This window comes from Chanodichthys erythropterus, chromosome 3 (genome assembly GCF_024489055.1).
Source record: "Chanodichthys erythropterus isolate Z2021 chromosome 3, ASM2448905v1, whole genome shotgun sequence".
Taxonomy (NCBI): domain Eukaryota; kingdom Metazoa; phylum Chordata; class Actinopteri; order Cypriniformes; family Xenocyprididae; genus Chanodichthys; species Chanodichthys erythropterus.
This window is the reverse complement of record NC_090223.1, coordinates 714,577-735,053: the sequence shown is the minus strand read 5'-3', so window position 1 is coordinate 735,053 and position 20,477 is coordinate 714,577. Positions and strand designations below refer to the sequence as shown.

The 20,477-nt window shown below is 36.7% G+C and overlaps 1 protein-coding gene across 2 annotated transcripts; it reads right to left on the bottom strand.

The window, feature by feature from the left end:
- Positions 1–6,503: 6,503 nt before the first annotated feature.
- LOC137014923 (GTPase IMAP family member 8-like) lies at positions 6,504–14,715 on the bottom strand. 2 transcript variants are annotated; one of them, XM_067379496.1, is made up of 3 exons: positions 14,424–14,557; positions 8,443–9,093; positions 6,504–8,051 (listed from the first exon to the last, which is right to left on the bottom strand). In XM_067379496.1, the coding sequence occupies exons 2-3, from the start codon at positions 9,089–9,091 to the stop codon at positions 7,198–7,200; spliced, it is 1,503 nt and encodes a 500-aa protein (XP_067235597.1). In that variant the 5' UTR covers positions 9,092–9,093; positions 14,424–14,557; the 3' UTR covers positions 6,504–7,197. The 2 variants fall into 2 exon arrangements, with proteins under 2 accessions (XP_067235597.1, XP_067235590.1); XM_067379489.1 differs by lacking the exon at positions 14,424–14,557 and adding an exon at positions 14,558–14,715 and having other exon boundaries at positions 6,508–8,051.
- Positions 14,716–20,477: the final 5,762 nt, after the last annotated feature.

Sequence of the window (20,477 nt, the reverse complement as noted above, 5' to 3'; positions counted from 1 at the left end):
TCTATGATAAATCCCGCCTCTTGTTGACATGCGTGTTATGCGCGTCAGTTCGACTGAAAAAATGATGGCGTCAGTGGGAAGACTAATTGAAAAGTAAGTAAACAGATCACCCAGTTAGATATCACTGCTTTATGTAATGTAAAAATCAAACTTGAAATGGACTGAAAGCATGATGACCGCGGGGGTTTTTTAGAGCAATCAGCTTGGTGAAATTAAAAATACATATTCGTGACTGTGACAGACGGTTTACGAAGCATGACTGATGATCCAAAACAGCCTAAGTTGACTATTAAAAAGAAAAACATCAATACACAAATAAATTATATTGTTTAAATTGTTATTGCCTTTAGATATTATTTTGGAATGAATATAGAAATGCTTAAAACACTAACTTGATGAGATTGCCTTGGTTTTGATAAATAAAACATTTATTACAATACTGTAAAATTACAAAATATAATTGCATTTGGTTTCTTTTTTTCCTTTTTTGATATAATGTAAAGTAATGTTCATTTAACAAGGGAAACGTGTCAACATTAAGAGTAATGCATGAATTTACATTGATTCGTAAATAAATAAAAAATGTGCCTCCTCATTTCAGAACACCACTGCACGCCAAAAAAATTATGAATTTAACTGAAAATTAACTCCTAATGCTTTAACACTGTAAGATGATCTCATACTAGGGAGTCTTAGACCGTCACCATTATCTGAATGTTTAAAATATCTTTAAAAGAATGGCAAAATATTTACAATGATTTATAAAATGGTGTAACATCCGTAAATAGTTTGAGCTGCGTCAGTAGCCTATATTCTGGAAATTCTCTTCCTAAAGCTGCTTCAGGGAAGCCTCGTGACAGACGGTGTATTTACCAGAAAACAGCGAAGAGGAGCGAAAGCAAAACCAGGCGAGGATTTTCAAGCAACGGCAATAATGGTGCTGAAAGACTTCCTCCGTTGGTCGATGTATGAATATAAAAAGACAAACAAATAAACATACTTCATACCTTGACAAAACTTAGGTCAAAATGAACGACGAGAGCTGAACGATTGTTGACATGAAGTGCTCTATTTGAGTGCGTGTTGAAGCGGAGCAACATTCCGGTTAGCACAGGAAAGATTCTGAGGGCGGGATCAACTCACTTTGGTTGTTTCATGTGCAAGGGGAGGGCGAATATGGCAAGCCGTTTTAACTTAAATTATTCCTAGTGTTACTCGTCGTAATTGCATTTTTACTAGTAAGAATTCAATTACAGAGCTCTATAATGAAGTGAAGTGAAGTGAAGTGACATGTGGCCAAGTATGGTGACCCATACTCTGAATTTGTGTTCTGCATTTAACCCATCCAAGTGCACACACACAGCAGTGAACACTCACACCGCGAACACACACCCGGAGCAGTGGGCAGCCATTGCTGCGGCGCCCGGGGAGCAGTTGGGGGTATGGTGCCTTGCTCAAGGGTCTCACCTCAGTCGTGGTATTGAAGGTGGGGAGAGCGCTGGAAATTCACTCCCCTCACCAACAATCCCTGCCGGACCTGAGACTCGAACCCATGACCTTTTGGGTTACAAGTCTGACTCTCTATCCATTAGGCCACGACTGCCCCTTATTCCATTATTACTAGTAAAATACTAGTTATAATTACAGAGCTTTATAATTCCATTCTTACTAGTAACAATTACAATAGAGAGCTCTCTAATCCGACAATTACTAGTAACAAATACAATTACACAGCTCTATAATTCAATTCTTACCAGTAACAATTACAGTAGAGAGCTCTCTAATCCGAAAATTACTAGTAACAAATACAATTACACAGCTCTATAATTCAATTCTTACCAGTATAAATTACAATAGACAGCTCTCTAATCCGAAAATTACTAGTAACAAATACAATTACACAGCTCTATAATTCAATTCTTACCAGTATAAATTACAATAGACAGCTCTCTAATCCGACAATTACTAGTAACAAATACAATTACACAGCTCTATAATTCAATTCTTACCAGTATAAATTACAATAGACAGCTCTCTAATCCGAAAATTACTAGTAACAAATACAATTACACAGCTCTATAATTCAATTCTTACCAGTATAAATTACAATAGACAGCTCTCTAATCCGACAATTACTAGTAACAAATACAATTACACAGCTCTATAATTCAATTCTTACCAGTATAAATTACAATAGACAGCTTTCTAATCCGACAATTACTAGTAACAAATACAATTACACAGCTCTATAATTCAATTCTTACCAGTATAAATTACAATAGACAGCTTTCTAATCCGAAAATTACTAGTAACAAATACAATTACACAGCTCTATAATTCAATTCTTACCAGTATAAATTACAATAGACAGCTTTCTAATCCGACAATTACTAGTAACAAATACAATTACACAGCTCTATAATTCAATTCTTACCAGTATAAATTACAATAGACAGCTCTCTAATCCGACAATTACTAGTAACAAATACAATTACACAGCTCTATAATTCAATTCTTACCAGTATAAATTACAATAGACAGCTTTCTAATCCGACAATTACTAGTAACAAATACAATTACACAGCTCTATAATTCAATTCTTACCAGTATAAATTACAATAGACAGCTTTCTAATCCGAAAATTACTAGTAACAAATACAATTACACAGCTCTATAATTCAATTCTTACCAGTATAAATTACAATAGACAGCTCTCTAATCCGACAATTACTAGTAACAAATACAATTACACAGCTCTATAATTCAATTCTTACCAGTATAAATTACAATAGACAGCTCTCTAATCCGACAATTACTAGTAATAACTGACATGATATCATGATATTTTTAGTGATATTTGTAAATTGTTTTTTTTAAAAATGTTTCGTTAGCATGTTGCTAATGTACTGTTAAATGTGGTTAAAGTTACCATCGTTTCTTATTGTATTCACAGAGACAAGAGCTGTTGTTATTTTCATTATTAATCACTTGCAGTCTGTATAATTCATAAACACAACTTCATTCTTTATAAATCTCTCCAACAGTGTGTAACGTTAGCTTTAGCCACAGATCACCCAGTTAGATATCACTGCTTTATGTAATGTAAAAATCAAACTTGAAATGGACTGAAAGCATGATGACCGCGGGGGTTTTTAGAGCAATCAGCTTGGTGAAATTAAAAATACATATTCGTGACTGTGACAGACGGTTTACGAAGCATGACTGATGATCCAAAACAGCCTAAGTTGACTATTAAAAAGAAAAACATCAATACACAAATAAAATATATTGCCTTTAGATATTATTTTGGAATGAATATAGAAATGCTTAAAACACTAACTTGATGAGATTGCCTTGGTTTTGATAAATGTGTCAACATTAAGAGTAATGCATGAATTTACATTGATTCGTAAATAAATAAAAAAATGTGCCTCCTCATTTCAGAACACCACTGCACGCCACCGATATAGGCTACTTAGAGAAAAAAAACAATTTATGAATTTAACTGAAAATTAACTCCTAATGCTTTAACACTGTAAGATGATCTCATACTAGGGAGTCTTAGACCGTCACCATTATCTGAATGTTTAAAATATCTTTAAAAGAATGGCAAAATATTTACAATGATTTATAAAATGGTGTAACACCCGTAAATAGTTTGAGCTGCGTCAGTATATTCTGGAAACTTAGGTCAAAATGAACGACGAGAGCTGAACGATTGTTGACATGAAGTGCTCTATTTGAGTGCGTGTTGAAGCGGAGCAACATTCCGGTTAGCACAGGAAAGATTCTGAGGGCGGGATGGGCAGTATTTATGATACATGTATTTCAAATACGTATTTCAAATACAAAATAGTATTTTGTAATTTGTATTTGATTGGGTTGATGAAAATGGCGTTGTATTTTGTATCAAAATACCTTAGTGTTTTGTATTTTTGTAGTTTTACAATACTGTAAAATACTTTGTAAGAAGTCTACATTATGACATCATAAAAATGCAGCCTCCGATTGGTGCTTACTCAGTGGTTTGCCCAGACTTGTTGAGTTCAGAACAGATGTTAAGTTTTGGAATAGTTTACCAATTTACAAAATGCCCTTGAAATCTATTATACCGAGCAGCAGCCCCCTATATTTATGATTAACAATCAATTGATTAATTAGTTAGAAAGTAGTTGCTATGAATACAGTTCTTTTCTTATGAATGAGTCTGTGTTGCTGATGCAAAGTAGGCCCTTCGTTACCAAACACCAGGGAACTAAACTAGGATACAACTATGAGTCATTCACAAACTGTTAAACATTAAACTGTTGGTTACTTTAAAACTAACCATCTGGGAGATCACAGGGATATGTGAATATTTGATCTGTTAAAGCCACAATATGTACATTTTCGCCCCTAGAGGTCGCTTATCCTTGATTTTGTGTAATCAAGAAATGGGATGTGTTTTCTTCAAGTCTACAGCCAGTGGAAAAGAATCGTGATGGGACTCGGGCAGAAATCATGTTCATGGATGAGATTATTAACATTACTGTGGTATAAAGCAGAGCAGGGCCGAGTGATGTTGGAGCTGAACGAGACCGATGGAGCGATTGCTAATGAGAGACGAGCGCGACATGTTTTGAGCACAGCGGAACTTTTATTATGCCACAGTTGCCGCTTGTGCTTTTTTCAGTCTAGTGTATGTGGGGTAATGCAGTGCTGTTTATCATATTAGATACATTTGAGTGTTGAAAGTTGTTATAATGCTATTCTGCGTTCACTTGGCAGCTGCTATGAGACACTTATTGCACACTGCAGTAAGCTAGATCGATATTAGGCATGGTAAAACATGGTACTCGCTGTAACAAGAAGCTATATAACATGATTAGTTTTCTGTCAATGAATGAATCCAAACAGTTCCTCATCTGTCTAATAAAACATATGATATGTTTTATTAGACAGATGAGGAATATAATGCGTCTTTGGTGTTTCCATGGTTTCTGCAAAATAAAACCAGAACTCGAGGGTATCACGGGTATATGTCATTGAAAGGCGACGCAAAGGCACATTGCGTCACCTATCAATTTTGTCCTGGTTAAAATTTCTTATTTCTCTGGATTTAAACATTCTTGGAAACATTTGGGATAATGTAAATACACAAGTCAACAAAATATATAACATTGTTCTAGTGGTTTTTTTGATATTTTAATCCAAATCCTACTGTACGTAATGTGCCGTTAACTGGTTGCATATGTCAGATTTATTGCATGACTCAGGCAGTTGCTATCAAACATTGTTTACTTAATCAACTGAGTCAGTGTAATGGTGAAGGGATAGAACAAATAGGCCAATTTATGGAAGGTTTTGCGAAGAAATTTCATGCTCCCTTGTAAAAGTATTTTGTAGTATTTTTAAAATACAAAAATACAGTAGTTTATTTTGATACATGGAGTGGCTGCTGTATTTTGTAGTTTATTTTGATACACTTAAAATTAAGGTATTTGGTATTTTATTTTAAAATACATTTTGATGTATTTTTGCCCAACCCTGAGCATGAGCATTTAAAGGGGACACATGCTGAATCAGGGCATTTTTAATTACGCCCCAAAATAGGCAGTTGAAAAAATGAATTAAAAAAAAAAAATTATGGGGTATTTTGAGCTGAAACTTCACAGACACATTCAGGGGACACCTTAGACTTATATTACAACTTGTGAAAAAGCATTCTAGGGCACCTTTAAAATCACACCTAAATTTTAAAGGTCCTCCTAAACCATTGGTCCAATTTTCACCAAAATCGAATCGTATCATCTTCGGACCATGCCATCAAAAACTTCTGGATTTTGTGTTGATAGACGCAACCATTTTCCTATACTGCAGCGACAAATTAGAGGCATGATGCCAAAATGATTGTTGAGTCTGTATCTCTGCAATGCTTTGACATATTGACACCAAACTTTGCGAGTGTCATTGTCACCCCACTCTGACCATACCACATTAATTTAGTCACAGCGCCACCTATTGGTCAAAAGTGATGAACCAGTAAATCTTTATTATTGACTGTATATATCATTTATCAGCTCTTTTGCCTAAAATGATCTTAATAGGCCTTTAATTGCTCACTGTTGCAATTGGTCTGATGCTCACAGCCATGTTAGCATGACTTGTTGTGCCTCTTTTGTGCTTGGCCCTGTAATTGCTTGCAGGTATATTTTAAACAATGTATTCATTTAACACACGGGTTTGAAGAACTTTGAATAATTTGAAGAACTCCAATCCAAAGAATTAGTCAGAGGAAAATAAAATGAGCCAGCCTAAAATCATTTACTCACTCTCATTGCACATTAAGGGCAGTTTTTAATGCAGTCTTCTAATGATATATATTTATCTACTGCAATTCCTTGTTCAAATATAAATATTTAAATGGCGGCTGTAATAAAAACCTGTTGTCATGAACGATTTATTCAAATATTCATTAAAGGGTTAGTTCACCCAAAAATGCTGCCATCAATCACTCATCCCCATGTCTTCCCAAACCCGTAAGACCTTTGTTCATTTTTGGAACACAAATTAAGATATTTTTGATGGAAACTGAGAGCTCGCATGCATTGTGCTGCTCGCGTGAACAGCGTTGAGTCTGCATTCTGATGTAGAACCTGGAAGGGCTGGACGTGAACAGCATATGAGAATGACACAGAAGAGACAATTGTGTTGAATAAAGTTGTTATTTTTGTTTTGTTTTTATAATAATCACAAGAAATATTTCAAAATACAATCTTAATAACCTTAATTAATCAGAAATCAATCAGTGATTGACAGCAACACCAGTAAATAATAAACCATTTCTCCTTATGTCTTTCTCTTGCACAAATTTTGAGTTTGTCGCATTCATTATATAGTCCAAAAACTAAACTGCTCCTCTGGAAAATATAGAGTGGTACAGTATATTGCAGTGCTTTGATAGGGATTCACTTATTAAACAACATGAAGGAGAGTACATTTTCATTTTTGAGCGAACAATATAAATTGTTCAGTCAAAATAAATTTGATTATAACAAAAGAGTACATGGAGCATATAAAACCCATTAGCTTTCCTAAAAGAATACAATATAATATAATGTAATTTCAATGGTTAGGTTTACATTGTTTACAAGCTGAAATTTTGAAAAAAGGTACATCAGGTTGCTGGAGCTTCTGTAGCATCATTAATGGTTTGTCTCACTGAATTACACACTTCTGTTTTAGATTCCCCTTGGGAATAACAGATTTTACAGCCTGCACAAGCTTGTTTCTTGGTAACAGAATACCTGCTAAAGCAAATACGCATATAGGAGCAGCAATCAACATCAAAACTTTGTGTCGAGACAAACCAGCACAATTCTGACCTTCTGATTGAAAGACCCAATTGTGACTCTCCTGAATGTGGTTTTCTGTTTCATCAAAAAGGTAATTGGTGAAGTGGTTTCCTCTATTTTCTGCCACCAACGTCTCTATTTTACTGAGCAGACCTTTGAACTGAGGGAAACTGGCCGAGTTGTTGTCCAGACAGAAGAACCGGTTCCCACAGCTGCTTACAAGGTTTTGAAGAGCTGGATCACCATTCTGTAGAAACTCCTCAATGGTTTTATTCTTTTTATCTAACTGATCTTTGTGAGTGAAGATGATCATGGTGTATTTTAGTATCTGTTCTCCAAACACTTCTTTGAGATACTTTATTGTGTTTTTCTCCTCTTCAGTGAATCCACCCAGTTTAATCACAATGAGAAAAGTGTGTGGTCCAGGATGCATCTCATATCTTATGCAACGCACTATTTCAGAAATAATCTCTTCATTATTGAGTTCAGTATCATAAAGTCCAGGCGTGTTGATCACTGAGATTTCTTTACCCATCCTCACTGTAGATTCTGACTGACACTGTTTTGAAGATTGAAAGAGGTTTCTGCCGATGATGGTGTTTCCAGTGGCACTTTTTCCAACTCCAGTTTTTCCCAGCAGAACCAGCCTGATCTGGTCTTTCCTTTCTATAAGCTCATCAGTCTCATCTGGATCTTCAGCTGGAGATTCTCCTGAAACTACAACAGAAAGATCAAATCAATGATAGAACTGACTCTATGGACTCTTAAATGGACAGTTCACCCCAAAATGAAAATTCTGTCATCATTTACTCGGCCTCATGTTGTTCCAAACCCGTATGAGTATCTTTCTTTTGTTGAACACAAAAAGAAGATATTTTGAAGAATGTTGGTAACCAGACAGTTGAGTATTTTGTTTTTTCTTCAACAGAACAAAGACACTCATACAAGTTTGGAAGAACTTTAGGGTAAATGAATAAATGATGACAGAATTTTCATTTTGGGGTGAAGTATCGCTTTAAGGTCAGTCTGACATTAGTGATGTAAACCGCCATATGTTTCTATGATTCACGTCAACTATAAAAGGGTAAAAAAATATATATATAATTACAAAAGACACGAGGAAAGTCTTTGCTTTCACTCCTCTTCATCTGTTTCATGGTAAATTTTCCTCTGTTCTCCTCCATCATTCCTTCAATCTTCTGCAGTAGTCCTTGTTTCTGATCATCTGATTTTATCTTGTTATTGAAACAGTGAAACTTTCCTCCACATTCAGTCACCAGTCTCTGTAAATCCTCATGATCTTTGTGTTGTAGATGTTCATCAATAGTCTCATCCTCTTCTTCCAGCTCATCTCCATGTGTGAACAGAATCATGATGTACTTCTGAACTTCAGGACCTAATAAACACTTAATGAAATCCAGGAACTCTTCCTCATTTTCCACAGGTTTCTCTAGAGGAACGGTGAGCAGAACTGAACTGAGACCTGCTGAACATCCAGAGACCAGCTGGTCTTTCATCATCTCCAGCTTCTCTTCAGACAGATCTGGATCCAGTAGATCTGGACAGTCAATCACATGAACCCGTTTCTCTCCGATCTGTGTTACTTCCTCACAAACTTCAGACTCATGTTTCTTCTTACGTTTTTGGACTTTAAACATTCTTTCTCCCAGTATCGTGTTTCCAGATGAGCTTTTCCCTGAACCCTTCCTGCCCATCAGAAGAATCCGGATCACTGGATCATCTGGACTAGTTAACATCTCTGAAAGAGACAGAAAATATGGAAAATATCCAAATTACATTTTATTTTTTTTGCTTAGTGTAAAGTTGAGTCTGAGGATCAAGACTGTGTATTCAACATTTCTTTCATATATATATATATATATATATATATATATATGAAACGTCTATATATGAACGTCTCTTGTTTGTTCTGAGCAGTTAAATCCTCCAGCTCCTGCAGATTCTTCAGTTTTCCACCATCTTTTGTATGTTTGAACCCTTTCCAGCAGTGACTGTATGATTTTGAGATTCATCTCATATAACTATAAATATAAATAAATTCTACTATGAATAAATTCATTAATAGTTAGAATTTATTTATTTAATATAGCATTTATTTAATTAATAAATTCAGCTACTTTTTTGTCTTGTGGATTATATGTAAACATATTTTATGTAAAATATCTTACTCAGGACAGTACTAAATAAAAAGTAACATGCATTTAGTATGATCTCTCTTATTTTATTAAAATTATTCACATTTTCACAGATTCTGCAAGGGGTTCCCAACAGTGATGCGCGGGTTGATCCAAAATGAGCGGGTGCCTGCGGTCACCCGCGGTTACGAGTCATCCAAAAATATTTTTAATGATATTCGGGTCGCGGTCGGTCGGGTCGTTTGAAATAAAGATGCCACTTAAACCTTTGTAATTTTCAGTTTTACTTACTAAAGGTTTCAATTTTACTTTCATGGGTATTTGTGAACATTTATTTATGGATATTGTAGCCTCAGTCTTTGGCTTAGCCTACCTGTTTTTGTTTGTCTAAAATGCGTTAATAAATACTTTATTAACATATTCTATCTCTGCATTTTGTGCTTGTGAGAGCTTCAATTGGGCATTCACGTGGCGAAATAGCCTAAGCCTACTAATACAAGTGGGAAATCCTTATTTCCCTTTTGAATGTTGAGCGCTATTAACTTTTGAATAAATCCTGACGTGGGACAAAATGCCCGATTTCCCAACACGTTGAACTGAGCAATGCCATTGTACCATTTTAATAGGCTAGGCTACTTTTAAACGCATATAGCTCATTAATGTCAGTTTTATGTATTTTCTGAGAGGGGCGGGATTTTTGTTGGGAAAGTCGGGGGAGAGACGCACACTTCGATTAGACTGGATAAACACATGCAGCATCTTAATTGTTAAGAAAACGAAACGAAATAAATGAATAAATCAAGCCTTTATTATAACACTATATCATACAACATTCAGAAAAAAGAACAGTTTGCGCTCCTAAGGGCTTTCACACTTTTCCAAAAGTGGGCCTTCTCTCAGTTGACCTGCTGATTAATTCTTCAAGCAGGGTCGAAACATAAACATCGCATTCATCAATAATATGCATCTAGACAGCTGAAATGGAAAATGATGGGCCGCCTCAAGAACTGCCTGCTCTCGCCGCTGCACCTCTGAGCGCACCACGTCAGATCCTGAAACATTTCTCTCCTCCACAGGCTGGATTAATGGATAGCCTATTATTGGCCAGGGAGGCTGATGGGGGCGTATGGGAGGGGGCGGCCGCACCCCTAGTTCTTAAGTCTATGGCCCAATGACGCTACAATGAGTCCAGGGTTGCCAACTCTCACCCATCTGGCGTGACACTCACGCTTTTAGCATCAATCTCACGCTCTCACGCACACGCAAGAAATGTCACGCCAAAATCCATTTTTCTCCCCTCTCAATCCGTTAATTTTCTGTTGATGACTAGACCACAGCGTATTAATGACAGGAGAGGAGTTTAAGGCCCACAGCTGTTACATCTCCCTACAACGTTCTCACTGCAGTATTCTCTGATCGTTGATTGGCTGAAAACCTTGCACCTGATACGTCAGTTGCGTGTGAGAAATTCAGAGAGAGTTCGGAGTCGGAGTCGGCACGTGTGAAAGTTTGGAAGACAATCAAGGTAAGCAAATAATAAAATGGTGAGCCTTGTCACTACAGACGTAGCTTTGCCTAATCAGTCTGTGTGCCGAGACTAAGTTACAGACTTCAACTATACCTAGTTGCAAATGTTGTCTGACGTGCGTTATGATGTGGGCTAGCTAAACTGCTCAATAAAAATAGTCTCATGTAGGGTCCGAAATTAACACCCGCCAAGCGCCAAATGCGGGTAGATTTTCCGTTTGGCGAGCAAATCTCAAAAGGCTATCCGCCACACTGGCGGGTTAATGTTCATACCAAAATATGAAATTTTCAGCGCGCACGAGCAGAGAGAGAGAGAGAGAGAGAGAGAGAGAGAGAGAGCTCCGGCCGCGCGCGCGCACTCAATATACAGAGCGGCCAAAGCGTCAAGATTCCCGTACTTTTTGACAAGCGTCTTTGACAAAGCGGCCAGAGCTTCTTTGCAGCTCAAGTCGGCGGCGGTGTGTACGTACAGTTAACGCTCTATTTGTTGAGGGCGCTGAGGAAAAAGGATATGTGAAGCTCCTGCCACTGGAAGAAGCGGTCGCCGCCCATTTGTGGCCGCGCACCCATCAAAGCCGCGCAGAACGTCTTTAGCACTCCCGGATCGTGCACACTCCGCCGCTGGCCAGACTGCTTCTGCTTTACACACCATGGCCGTTATTTTCTCGAGAAAAGGAGTTTTCTCATAGCGTTTGCAACGCAATACTCCTTCCCTTATCTCTCAGGGAACCGAGGTTACGTAAGTAAAGCCGAGTTCAGACTGCATGATTTTCAAAGTAGTCGGGTCACTGTTCTTTTCACACTGCATGACTATCTTGGCCAGCATTCAGTCGCTGCTGTGTTCAAACTGCACGATGGGTCGGCGATAGAAGGTTTCACACTGCATGACTTTACAATAGGAAGAATCGCCGACAACTCTGTCTGGCACGCAAACTACGTTTCACAACCAAACACACGCGAGATGTGACAAGGAAACAACGCGATATCACGCGTGCAGGACCAGCGTTATTATTATTATTATTATTATTAAAAACAGTAGCCCGCAAGAAGCTTGCAATACGAATTGCCTGTGCGCTGATTTGCAGCGAAAACAAGAAAAAGAAAAGAAGAATATGGAGGAGGAAATGGTTGGGGAGACTGGATTGTGTGTTCTGCAACGAGAGTTGGAGGTAAATAAATAACTTTTCAATGTGCTGCTGTTGCGGATGATCAAGCAAATGTTTGTGCTTTGTTTCTGTTTGATATAATTGTAATGTTTATGTGAATGAAGCCATGCTTGCTGATATTGTGGTCTATAACTCCTCCCCGAACTCCCCGCTGCTCTGTATCTTGCTCTCTCATTGGCTGTCGGTCATCGCCAATGTAGTTTTCAGTCAGAACACTTTTCACACAGCAGGATTTTGAATCGCCGACAGGTCCAGATATTTAGCATGCCAAATATCTCACGGGTGTCGGCGACTCGTCGGCGATTCTCTCAGATCGCGTCTTTGCTCATTCACACTCGCGTGAACGAGCACCGATTTGCCTGTGATTTCGGGCATTTGTCGGCGATTTCTCAAAACCTGTCGGCGAGCCAAAATCAGGGCTAAAATCGTGCAGTCTGAACTCGGCTTAACCGAGTACGTTATACGTTTTGTTATATAACAACCGATATGACAACTTTAGCACATTTATCAGCTATACATTCATTCAGTGTTTTCCATTAATGACCCTCTGCTGCCGCCACCGTTTCATAAGTGATATGGCTTTGTGCCTATATAAAACAGCAAAAGACAGCAAATTAAGTATACAGTCTGTCTGTGCTGCGTGTTTTAAAGAGAAGTTAGCGCATTTGCGCACGCGATCAGCTGGTGATCTGGTGATCAAAATAAAAGCTCAAGGATATTTCTTTTAAAAAGAAATGAGTACAAAAGTATTGTAAAAAAAAATATATATGTTTGAACCCTTTTTAATGTCCAGGTACAAGTCAATGCTGTTTCTTTGTTCAATTTGAACACTGTACATGGGTTGAAGCTCTTAATTTTTAAATTTCCAGAGTGCACCAGATTGATGCATTTAACCTTAAAATGTACAAAATGTTCTTCCGGGGGGGCATGCCCCCGGACCCCCCTAGCGGAGGTACATCCAACAAAGTTTTACAAATTACAGTGTCAAATAATGTACATTTTCTGAACAAGAATACGACAACAAAAGCTCCTTTCATGTCAGTAAAGCTATTAATAGAAAATTGAAATGTCTTTGGACAAATATAGATTTGGGCTAAGCCCCGAATGTTTACAATGTCTGGCTCCGCCCCTGTCAGGTAACAAAACGGTCCGAGTTGCGGGCGGGTTAGTTGAAAACGTCGGTCGGGTGCGGGTTGTTTATACATTGACCCGCGCATCATATATATATATATATAATTAGGGGCGTTTCCTCTGAGGAGGAACAGCAATCAACATCAAAACTTGTGTCGAGACAAACACAAATTACAAATTATGACATTAAAAAGAGCGCAAGTCACTCTACGATAAATCCCGCCTCTTGTTGACATGCGTGTTATGCGCGTCAGTTCGACTGAAAAAATGATGGCGTCAGTGGGAAGACTAATTGAAAAGTAAGTAAACAGATCACCCAGTTAGATATCACTGCTTTATGTAATGTAAAAATCAAACTTGAAATGGACTGAAAGCATGATGACCGCGGGGGTTTTTTAGAGCAATCAGCTTGGTGAAATTAAAAATACATATTCGTGACTGTGACAGACGGTTTACGAAGCATGACTGATGATCCAAAACAGCCTAAGTTGACTATTAAAAAGAAAAACATCAATACACAAATAAATTATATTGTTTAAATTGTTATTGCCTTTAGATATTATTTTGGAATGAATATAGAAATGCTTAAAACACTAACTTGATGAGATTGCCTTGGTTTTGATAAATAAAACATTTATTACAATACTGTAAAATTACAAAATATAATTGCATTTGGTTTCTTTTTTTCCTTTTTTGATATAATGTAAAGTAATGTTCATTTAACAAGGGAAACGTGTCAACATTAAGAGTAATGCATGAATTTACATTGATTCGTAAATAAATAAAAAATGTGCCTCCTCATTTCAGAACACCACTGCACGCCACTTACTTAGAAAAAAAAAAAAAAAAAAAAAAAAAATTTATGAATTTAACTGAAAATTAACTCCTAATGCTTTAACACTGTAAGATGATCTCATACTAGGGAGTCTTAGACCGTCACCATTATCTGAATGTTTAAAATATCTTTAAAAGAATGGCAAAATATTTACAATGATTTATAAAATGGTGTAACATCCGTAAATAGTTTGAGCTGCGTCAGTAGCCTATATTCTGGAAATTCTCTTCCTAAAGCTGCTTCAGGGAAGCCTCGTGACAGACGGTGTATTTACCAGAAAACAGCGAAGAGGAGCGAAAGCAAAACCAGGCGAGGATTTTCAAGCAACGGCAATAATGGTGCTGAAAGACTTCCTCCGTTGGTCGATGTATGAATATAAAAAGACAAACAAATAAACATACTTCATACCTTGACAAAACTTAGGTCAAAATGAACGACGAGAGCTGAACGATTGTTGACATGAAGTGCTCTATTTGAGTGCGTGTTGAAGCGGAGCAACATTCCGGTTAGCACAGGAAAGATTCTGAGGGCGGGATCAACTCACTTTGGTTGTTTCATGTGCAAGGGGAGGGCGAATATGGCAAGCCGTTTTAACTTAAATTATTCCTAGTGTTACTCGTCGTAATTGCATTTTTACTAGTAAGAATTCAATTACAGAGCTCTATAATGAAGTGAAGTGAAGTGAAGTGAAGTGACATGTGGCCAAGTATGGTGACCCATACTCTGAATTTGTGTTCTGCATTTAACCCATCCAAGTGCACACACACAGCAGTGAACACTCACACCGCGAACACACACCCGGAGCAGTGGGCAGCCATTGCTGCGGCGCCCGGGGAGCAGTTGGGGGTATGGTGCCTTGCTCAAGGGTCTCACCTCAGTCGTGGTATTGAAGGTGGGGAGAGCGCTGGAAATTCACTCCCCTCACCAACAATCCCTGCCGGACCTGAGACTCGAACCCATGACCTTTTGGGTTACAAGTCTGACTCTCTATCCATTAGGCCACGATTGCCCCTTATTCCATTATTACTAGTAAAATACTAGTTATAATTACAGAGCTTTATAATTCCATTCTTACTAGTAACAATTACAATAGAGAGCTCTCTAATCCGACAATTACTAGTAACAAATACAATTACACAGCTCTATAATTCAATTCTTACCAGTAACAATTACAGTAGAGAGCTCTCTAATCCGAAAATTACTAGTAACAAATACAATTACACAGCTCTATAATTCAATTCTTACCAGTATAAATTACAATAGACAGCTCTCTAATCCGACAATTACTAGTAACAAATACAATTACACAGCTCTATAATTCAATTCTTACCAGTATAAATTACAATAGACAGCTCTCTAATCCGACAATTACTAGTAACAAATACAATTACACAGCTCTATAATTCAATTCTTACCAGTAACAATTACAGTAGAGAGCTCTCTAATCCGACAATTACTAGTAACAAATACAATTACACAGCTCTATAATTCAATTCTTACCAGTAACAATTACAGTAGAGAGCTCTCTAATCCGACAATTACTAGTAACAAATACAATTACACAGCTCTATAATTCAATTCTTACCAGTATAAATTACAATAGACAGCTCTCTAATCCGACAATTACTAGTAACAAATACAATTACACAGCTCTATAATTCAATTCTTACCAGTATAAATTACAATAGACAGCTCTCTAATCCGACAATTACTAGTAACAAATACAATTACACAGCTCTATAATTCAATTCTTACCAGTATAAATTACAATAGACAGCTCTCTAATCCGACAATTACTAGTAACAAATACAATTACACAGCTCTATAATTCAATTCTTACCAGTATAAATTACAATAGACAGCTTTCTAATCCGAAAATTACTAGTAACAAATACAATTACACAGCTCTATAATTCAATTCTTACCAGTATAAATTACAATAGACAGCTCTCTAATCCGACAATTACTAGTAACAAATACAATTACACAGCTCTATAATTCAATTCTTACCAGTATAAATTACAATAGACAGCTCTCTAATCCGACAATTACTAGTAACAAATACAATTACACAGCTCTATAATTCAATTCTTACCAGTATAAATTACAATAGACAGCTCTCTAATCCGACAATTACTAGTAATAACTGACATGATATCATGATATTTTTAGTGATGTTTGTAAATTGTCTTTTTTTTAAATGTTTCGTTAGCATGTTGCTAATGTACTGTTAAATGTGGTTAAAGTTACCATCGTTTCTTATTGTATTCACAGAGACAAGAGCTGTTGTTATTTTCATTATTAATCACTTGCAGTCTGTATAATTCATAAACACAACTTCATTCTTTATAAATCTCTCCAACAGTGTGTAACGTTAGCTTTAGCCACAGATCACCCAGTTAGATATCACTGCTTTATGTAATGTAAAAATCAAACTTGAAATGGACTGAAAGCATGATGAGCGCGGGGGTTTTTAGAGCAATCAGCTTGGTGAAATTAAAAATACATATTCGTGACTGTGACAGACGGTTTACGAAGCATGACTGATGATCCAAAACAGCCTAAGTTGACTATTAAAAAGAAAAACATCAATACACAAATAAAATATATTGCCTTTAGATATTATTTTGGAATGAATATAGAAATGCTTAAAACACTAACTTGATGAGATTGCCTTGGTTTTGATAAATGTGTCAACATTAAGAGTAATGCATGAATTTACATTGATTCGTAAATAAATAAAAAAATGTGCCTCCTCATTTCAGAACACCACTGCACGCCACCGATATAGGCTACTTAGAGAAAAAAAACAATTTATGAATTTAACTGAAAATTAACTCCTAATGCTTTAACACTGTAAGATGATCTCATACTAGGGAGTCTTAGACCGTCACCATTATCTGAATGTTTAAAATATCTTTAAAAGAATGGCAAAATATTTACAATGATTTATAAAATGGTATAACACCCGTAAATAGTTTGAGCTGCGTCAGTATATTCTGGAAACTTAGGTCAAAATGAACGACGAGAGCTGAACGATTGTTGACATGAAGTGCTCTATTTGAGTGCGTGTTGAAGCGGAGCAACATTCCGGTTAGCACAGGAAAGATTCTGAGGGCGGGATGGGCAGTATTTATGATACATGTATTTCAAATACGTATTTCAAATACAAAATAGTATTTTGTAATTTGTATTTGATTGGGTTGATGAAAATGGCGTTGTATTTTGTATCAAAATACCTTAGTGTTTTGTATTTTTGTAGTTTTACAATACTGTAAAATACTTTGTAAGAAGTCTACATGATGACATCATAAAAATGCAGCCTCCGATTGGTGCTTACTCAGTGGTTTGCCCAGACTTGTTGAGTTCAGAACAGATGTTAAGTTTTGGAATAGTTTACCAATTTACAAAATGCCCTTGAAATCTATTATACCGAGCAGCAGCCCCCTATATTTATGATTAACAATCAATTGATTAATTAGTTAGAAAGTAGTTGCTATGAATACAGTTCTTTTCTTATGAATGAGTCTGTGTTGCTGATGCAAAGTAGGCCCTTCGTTACCAAACACCAGGGAACTAAACTAGGATACAACTATGAGTCATTCACAAACTGTTAACCATTAAACTGTTGGTTACTTTAAAACTAACCATCTGGGAGATCACAGGGATATGTGAATATTTGATCTGTTAAAGCCACAATATGTACATTTTCGCCCCTAGAGGTCGCTTATCCTTGATTTTGTGTAATCAAGAAATGGGATGTGTTTTCTTCAAGTCTACAGCCAGTGGAAAAGAATCGTGATGGGACTCGGGCAGAAATCATGTTCATGGATGAGATTATTAACATTACTGTGGTATGAAGCAGAGCAGGGCCGAGTGATGTTGGAGCTGAACGAGACCGATGGAGCGATTGCTAATGAGAGACGAGCGCGACATGTTTTGAGCACAGCGGAACTTTTATTATGCCACAGTTGCCTCTTGTGCTTTTTTCAGTCTAGTGTATGTGGGGTAATGCAGTGCTGTTTATCATATTAGATACATTTGAGTGTTGAAAGTTGTTATAATGCTATTCTGCGTTCACTTGGCAGCTGCTATGAGACACTTATTGCACACTGCAGTAAGCTAGATCGATATTAGGCATGGTAAAACATGGTACTCGCTGTAACAAGAAGCTATATAACATGATTAGTTTTCTGTCAATGAATGAATCCAAACAGTTCCTCATCTGTCTAATAAAACATATGATATGTTTTATTAGACAGATGAGGAATATAATGCGTCTTTGGTGTTTCCATGGTTTCTGCAAAATAAAACCAGAACTCGAGGGTATCACGGGTATATGTCATTGAAAGGCGACGCAAAGGCACATTGCGTCACCTATCAATTTTGTCCTGGTTAAAATTTCTTATTTCTCTGGATTTAAACATTCTTGGAAACATTTGGGATAATGTAAATACACAAGTCAACAAAATATATAACATTGTTCTAGTGGTTTTTTTGATATTTTAATCCAAATCCTACTGTACGTAATGTGCCGTTAACTGGTTGCATATGTCAGATTTATTGCATGACTCAGGCAGTTGCTATCAAACATTGTTTACTTAATCAACTGAGTCAGTGTAATGGTGAAGGGATAGAACAAATATATATATGTTTGAACCCTTTTTAATGTCCAGGTACAAGTCAATGCTGTTTCTTTGTTCAATTTGAACACTGTACATGGGTTGAAGCTCTTAATTTTTAAATTTCCAGAGTGCACCAGATTGATGCATTTAACCTTAAAATGTACAAAATGTTCTTCCGGGGGGGCATGCCCCCGGACCCCCCTAGCGGAGGTACATCCAACAAAGTTTTACAAATTACAGTGTCAAATAATGTACATTTTCTGAACAAGAATACGACAACAAAAGCTCCTTTCATGTCAGTAAAGCTATTAATAGAAAATTGAAATGTCTTTGGACAAATATAGATTTGGGCTAAGCCCCGAATGTTTACAATGTCTGGCTCCGCCCCTGTCAGGTAACAAAACGGTCCGAGTTGCGGGCGGGTTAGTTGAAAACGTCGGTCGGGTGCGGGTTGTTTATACATTGACCCGCGCATCATATATATATATATATATAATTAGGGGCGTTTCCTCTGAGGAGGAACAGCAATCAACATCAAAACTTGTGTCGAGACAAACACAAATTACAAATTATGACATTAAAAAGAGCGCAAGTCACTCTACGATAAATCCCGCCTCTTGTTGACATGCGTGTTATGCGCGTCAGTTCGACTGAAAAAATGATGGCGTCAGTGGGAAGACTAATTGAAAAGTAAGTAAACAGATCACCCAGTTAGATATCACTGCTTTATGTAATGTAAAAATCAAACTTGAAATGGACTGAAAGCATGATGACCGCGGGGGTTTTTTAGAGCAATCAGCTTGGTGAAATTAAAAATACATATTCGTGACTGTGACAGACGGTTTACGAAGCATGACTGATGATCCAAAACAGCCTAAGTTGACTATTAAAAAGAAAAACATCAATACACAAATAAATTATATTGTTTAAATTGTTATTGCCTTTAGATATTATTTTGGAATGAATATAGAAATGCTTAAAACACTAACTTGATGAGATTGCCTTGGTTTTGATAAATAAAACATTTATTACAATACTGTAAAATTACAAAATATAATTGCATTTGGTTTCTTTTTTTCCTTTTTTGATATAATGTAAAGTAATGTTCATTTAACAAGGGAAACGTGTCAACATTAAGAGTAATGCATGAATTTACATTGATTCGTAAATAAATAAAAAATGTGCCTCCTCATTTCAGAACACCACTGCACGCCACTTACTTAGAAAAAAAAAAATTATGAATTTAACTGAAAATTAACTCCTAATGCTTTAACACTGTAAGATGATCTCATACTAGGGAGTCTTAGACCGTCACCATTATCTGAATGTTTAAAATATCTTTAAAAGAATGGCAAAATATTTACAATGATTTATAAAATGGTGTAACATCCGTAAATAGTTTGAGCTGCGTCAGTAGCCTATATTCTGGAAATTCTCTTCCTAAAGCTGCTTCAGGGAAGCCTCGTGACAGACGGTGTATTTACCAGAAAACAGCGAAGAGGAGCGAAAGCAAAACCAGGCGAGGATTTTCAAGCAACGGCAATAATGGTGCTGAAAGACTTCCTCCGTTGGTCGATGTATGAATATAAAAAGACAAACAAATAAACATACTTCATACCTTGACAAAACTTAGGTCAAAATGAACGACGAGAGCTGAACGATTGTTGACATGAAGTGCTCTATTTGAGTGCGTGTTGAAGCGG

Excerpts from the sequence above, each read along its gene's own strand:
- LOC137014923 (XM_067379489.1), bottom strand. The coding sequence starts at position 9,091 with ATGTTAACTAGTCCAGATGATCCAGTGATCCGGATTCTTCTGATGGGC. Across the intron at positions 8,052-8,442 it reads AGACTTTCCTCGTGTCTTTT|TTTCAGGAGAATCTCCAGCT; the intron begins GTAATTATATAT and ends TTTCTGTTGTAG.